This window comes from Plasmodium inui (genome assembly GCF_000524495.1).
Source record: "Plasmodium inui San Antonio 1 unplaced genomic scaffold supercont1.16, whole genome shotgun sequence".
NCBI classification, from domain to species: Eukaryota; Apicomplexa; class Aconoidasida; order Haemosporida; family Plasmodiidae; genus Plasmodium; species Plasmodium inui.
Genome location: NW_008481850.1, coordinates 8,034 through 14,318, shown reverse-complemented (window position 1 = coordinate 14,318; position 6,285 = coordinate 8,034). Strand labels below are relative to the sequence as shown.

General features: G+C 38.3%; 1 protein-coding gene across 1 annotated transcript; it reads left to right on the top strand.

Annotated features, from left to right (window-relative positions):
* Nucleotides 1–3,175: 3,175 nt before the first annotated feature.
* Nucleotides 3,176–3,469, top strand: C922_03598 (hypothetical protein; the record flags this gene model as incomplete). Its single annotated transcript, XM_008819190.1, has 1 exon — nt 3,176–3,469. One exon carries the CDS (start codon nt 3,176–3,178, stop codon nt 3,467–3,469), a length of 294 nt encoding a protein of 97 aa, XP_008817412.1.
* Nucleotides 3,470–6,285: the final 2,816 nt, after the last annotated feature.

The following is a 6,285-nucleotide window of genomic DNA, read 5'->3' as shown; positions in this document are numbered from 1 at the left end:
CGACTTAGGTGAGATATCTGTTCGCTTGCCTGGTTACCCTTAAATTTAAGGGGTACTCTTCTTGGCTGAGTTGTTGCTGATAGGGGTTGTGCAATGGTATTACCCTATTGTGGTTAGGGCTCTGGATTTATCCTCTAAGGTTCTCTTTTTAGGGGCTTCTTTCAGCAGGCATGTTGCTGTTTCTTATTTTGGGATTGGCAGATATTATAGTTTTTGCACTTAGGGTGTAGTGTTCAAGTGGTAGTGCTTGCGATTTAATATTTAGATGCTATGCTTGAAGTTGTAGGCCAGAGGAGTGATTACGTACTCTTCAGGTTTCACTATTACAGGTGCTAGTCCTTAGTTGGCCATATTTCTAGATAGCCCTACTATAAAGGTGTATCACTTACGGGTAATACGGGTTGCATGGCACGAATTTGGGCCCCTTTATCTTTGGTTCAGTAGTATCTCTTTAAGGCCATCTGTCTGGGGTCATACTTGGAGTTTTAGATATGGCATCTTATTATTCATCCCCCTATAAGTTGGCTTATACAAACGGCAGGCTGTTGGTTGATTTCCTAGGGTTAGGTTAACTATTCATGTTGTCTTTCCTCTATCATCGGTCTTGTTTCATTTGCTGGCTTGTTCCCTTATTTCCCGATTTCATAAGGTATGACTTCATGTCGAGGAATTTTTTTGGTTGATTTACATTTTTCTTCCAAGCATGGAAGTTTAGCGCCCTGTTCTGCGGTTTCCTTGGTTCTAAGGAAGCACCTTTGCCTCATAGGTTTTGGGAATTAGGCTCACTTGGGGGATCTTGTTGGGTGTCCCTATGGTTCCTTCTTATAGTTCTGGAGTTTAGGTTTAGTTCCTAGTGGGTATCCTTAGTTTTAGGCGTCCCTGTCTGTTTTTACTTTTGGTGGCTCCTGCACTGTTGTGTATCTCTTATTTTTAGCTCTTGAGGGCTCCCGTGCCCTTTTTTACGTGTTAGGCGCAACCTATAACTTCCATCCTTCAGCAGTCCATGCCTTTCCGTTTAATGTTCATTATTTCGAGACTCACTTCCTTTATTACGAGTTAATTTGTTAGGGGTTCGCCTTCTGTGTCGACGCCTGATTGGCACATCCAGGCTTCATGTTCATGGTGCTGGTTCTTGGCTTTAACTTCAGAGGTTATTCTCTAGGACCCTTCTGGTTATGCTTTGTTGTCCATATCTTCCCGTTATTCCCCAGGCTCGTACTTTTAACTTCTCGGCTTTCATTCCTTAACCTAGGTTTTTTAGCCCAGAATGATTAAGTTTCCAATCTTTGATTTAGGTCTCGGAGTTTGAGCCCTTCTTCCCCTTTGTCAATTCCCGGGCTTCAACCTGTATGGGGCGTTATCTACTGCTTAAGGCTCAGTGATGCTGAAGTAAGTTCCATGCCACATACACTGTTGGGCACAGGTAATGCTTAGGCTTAGAGAATTGAAATGTATATCGCAGATGTAGGTTGTCAGTCCTGGCCCATTTGCCTTATTATATGGATTCTATCTGGTACTGCCTTGGCTGCTTTGTTGGAGGTTCTAGGTTGCTCCCATTATTGTTTATCCCTGCTCTGCTTTTGTTACTTCCTTCTTTGGCTTAGGTTTCTGTAATTTTGTGGGCTGCAATTCTATGGAGTTCTCTTAAAGAGTACCTTTCTCTCCATATATTTTACCTCTACTCCTTGATCCTTACGCTTCAACTTTACGCAGTTAGGTTGCACGGTGTAAGCACCTATCTCATTTGGGTTTTAGTCAGGCATTGTGCTGTGGGCTTATGGAGGTCTTGTTTTGTCTCAACTTCTATTGTTCACTCTGTATTCCTTAATATTTAGCATTAATGCCTTATTCCTTATCCCCCTCGTCTTACTGCTGAGTGTATTTGTTAGGCCTTATCCTCCATTTTTACGCCTCCCGCTTCCTGTGTAGGGCCGGGGGGTTTTCTTCACCCCTTAGTGTTTATTAGTACTCCTCGATAAGTTATTTTAGGCGGGTAAGATTCACTGATTATACGCCCTTTCTACTGTGATCATCCTTTCTTGTCTAGGATTTACGGTGTAGTTTCTGGGTTGTATGTTTTGGGCCCTAGGCTGTATATTCCATGGCTCAGCCTCCAATGCTTATCAGTGAGGCTTGTGGCTTTGCGAGTACTGGCACCTTCTAGTTCTTATTGTTACGGTTAATTCCTTACATATGCCTCCTTATTTCTGTTGCTTGTTTTTATTCCTTATCTCCTTAGCCTTAGGATCCTCTGCCATATCTGGACGGGGTACGGTTCAGATTTCATGACTGCGGATTCAGTTATAGTGGGTAGGACTGATCGAATACTCTTAGTGTCTATTCGTGTCTGATGAAGTGTATGGTGCTCCTTGCATGTCCTAGATTCACGGTCTATATCGTCTCTGTACTGTGCACTGCTCAGGTGTATCTGCTATTGTTCATGCTGCAACGTGGTTTGGTGTATTTGTTCCTATTATTCTTCAGAGTGTCTCCCCGAATTTTTTTGCGTTAGGCATCATGTTCAGTTTTTACAGTTATTACTTTGGGGCGCCATCTTGTACTGCTTCTTCATTACTTCTTATGTTTTTGATATGGGCTGTATTAATTGGTTTTCAACGTCGAGCTTCTAGGTTTTATGATTTATTGTGCTGGCCTTATGGTTAAAGGCTTATCCTTTCTATTTCTGGTTGTGTGCTGGGCCTCTAAAGTCTATTCTTTACGGTTAATCATTTAATCCTGTCCGCTCCGGATTTACAGTTTGGACTTTAAGCAGCCCCTCACAAGCATCATTTCCCCGTGTGCTCCTCCAGGTGGTGTTTCTTCCCTTCCGACTTACTTTATTATTTCTTTCTTCCTGTGCTAATCAGGCGCTCTTTGGCTGCTTCCAAGCCGCCTTCTTTTACTTTCTCTCTATGGTGTCTTTTTAGAAGTCTGGGAAGATAGAAGAAGAGATATATTCGTAGATTCCTTATTTTTCTCCCCATATTCAATATATCTTAAGCGTGTTAATATAAAGATACGGAACATTCAATGTTCATACTATGTCAGTTTCCTTTATTGAGATATATACAGAGTGACAACGGATTTATTGATTTAGTGCTATTTCCTTGTCTTTTTTCCTTCATCCCTTTCCCATAGGATATGTTTGTAAAATCGTGGAGTTATACATGCAGGGATGACGCGCCGAATTATAGAGCACATATTCATTTATATTAATGCTAATCCATACTGTTGTAAGATCTTTTTCTCAGAAGTTGTCTCTCATATTCTAATGTTTATCCTCTTCTTCGTCTATGTCACTAGTGAATTTTTCTTAATCATATGGTTACTATGGCAGGGGTACACAACACGCCTGCTGCATGACGATTCTTTGAATGCCTTTATTGAAATCTGTGAACAGATGTTGAAGAACTTGTATTTATCACTCGATTTCTTGCTTCTACAGGGAATTATTACAATGGACTTTTGAGCATAGGCGATTATAGGAAAATATTGCACAACTCTTTCATCCACTCTTAGAGGAAATATGCTGTGGGTTATGAATTCCACTTGTGTGTTCATAAAAAATATATGTATACGTGACGTCCATTAGATTATTCCTTGTATTTATCTGAGGATAATAAAAATGGCAGCGACAGATATCATGCTTATTACTGCTATTCAGGCACGACTGTGATATATTCATACTATGACTGTTCGTATCTTACGTTTTATCATGCAGAACAATACCTAGTACTCAGATATCACCGCTTTGAAATACAGACGAAAGGAAGCGGATAAATAGTATAGATCTTGTTACTTCCGTTCCACAGATACAGTTGTCAGGCCGTGTTAGAAGGGGAGAATATTAATACTGTGGTGCAAATCCATTTGTTGTCCCATGTACAGAGATCTAAATAGCCCCCCTTAGTTGGCAGCATCCCCATAGTTAATACGGGACTGAGAGGTTCTTCACTTCGAATTACAATATAGGCCGGTTATAATGTTACTGCGGTCAATCCATCGTTTATTTCGGAATTGTCAGATTACCTTTCTCTATTAATGTTGTGTGCAGTATGAATAAACATGCTTTTTCTATAAAATTCTATCTTTGACTACTATATATTATACTGTATACCCGGAGTGTGGAGACATTATTCGGCGGCTTCTTTATGTGTTAGATCATATAGGTATCAGTAACTTATTGCTACTACATCGAAGAGGAAAGCAGATAATGATTCGCAATCTGGCTGTTAGCATGCTTATTATTAACTTGCAAGAGAATGTGTTCCAAATCTCTGATAAGAATATTTTAAATGTTCTTTATTGGTTGTCAATTTGCGATCTTCACTTTGTATATATATTTGTATGCACATGGAGGAAGGGTTCTATGAGAATTAGAAACAAATTTAGAGGAAGAATCCACCCCCTTCTCAGAAAAGAAATGTGCGCCTCTCGTGTTCAGATAAGAATATAAGAGACAATAATTGAGGTGAAAGAATCTTCTGGTGTATGTTTCCTTTACTAAAATGAACTACTCACTATAATGATAGTATATGGGCAGGCATAGCCCCATTTTGTAGAATCTGTCCAGTACTTGTTATTTCTTTTCTGTATAAACTATTATCCATAACATTACATAAAGGCAACTGTCATTTATGCATCAAGGATATTGACATACCGTTTTAAAGGTGATTATTAGGAATTAGGGAGGATATCGTATGCCTTTCTTAATATATTTTATTTGAGTGCGTTAATGTAATTATTAATGGAAGTATCTATATTTATTTATGAGGGATGTATATGAATCACTTCATTCATGCAATGTTGTACTGAGATTTTATTATGCATAAGAGGGGTTTTCATTCTTTCCACTAAATATCTTCTACAGAATATGAGAATTTTTATATAAGCTGAGAACTCACAAAGTCAGTATTCATATTGTACCTAGCCTCTACTGTTTGCTAATGTGAGAAGGAATGCTCAAGTTAGGCATGATGCCGTAAGCATATCTATACGTTAAATGCGAAATCTTGATATTGACTCAAAGATAGGTTTTACTCTGGGAGGTGAATCATATTGAAGAGGATATTCATAATGTCCTATTATGATACAGGACATAAACACTGTATAAATATACATTTGATTTAGAGAGGGAATACCATAAGTATTAATGGACACCATTATCGACGTTCATGTCTGTACTTTGTAATTGTAGTATGTAATAATACAATTTTAAGCTGTATGCGTCAGTACCACTATCTCTATAGTTATATTGGAATCTCATTTTATCTTTTGTATTATGCGTATCGCAGCATGAATAACGTTTTGGGGACATATGTGAGGATTAATGAGGGAATTAGGCATTAAGGAAGACAAGATAAAGAATCTGTACTTTTTAATTTTAAACGGGATATATGCTCAGAATGACAAACGATTCGACAGGATTTGGGAATTTCTTTCTAACTTAGACTATAAGCAGTCTATTTAGATATGCTTTATATCAATTTAAGGAACCCGCAGAACATGATACCCTGATAGCATGTAGCTACTGCTTTTGAGTCATGGTATAGGAATGTTATTCCCAGAATAGATGCGGAGTGATTGCAAAGGAATAGTCACACATATTTAGTCCAGTTATATGAAGTTATACATTACATTCTGGTTCACCAAATCCATTGTAATTAGAATTGGTTAGAATATGATGTTCTTTTTTGAAACATGCAAGGCAAGAATAGCTTGAGCTATCCCCGTGCTGCGCTGCTGTCGCCTCTGATATTTCGAAATTGCTAAAATAAGAATTAGGTGTACAAGAAGAAATCCTGTTTGTTAGCCGTATGCAATATGAATTCCCCGTCACTTGCATATCTCTTGAAGTATTGTTTCTATTGTCGTATATTCTTTTGGGCAAGCTTCATTCAGTACTTGTGAAGTCCCACGTCTAAGGTACAGATTGCTAAAGTGAGGAATGTACAAAACAGAGTCCCTTAGATTGAGTTATGAATCACCGGGCTAAGGTGGAAAATTCATACATATTTGCACTTGATTTCGGAGAGTAGTGTATGAGAATTCGAATGAATCATATGATGAATGTGCTCACGGTGTTCATTTGAATTGGGGGCACTGAAATATGAAAGAATTACGTATAGATATCTGATGCGTACATTCTTATAGGTTGTTTTAACGGGAGCAGCATCGGAGGAATTATTGGGATTCTTTTTTTTTCCTTTTTTTTTCTTATTACTTCCATTTTTGTATAATCTTCTCCCTTTTTTCTTCTGCTAGTTTCTTATTTTCTTATTATGA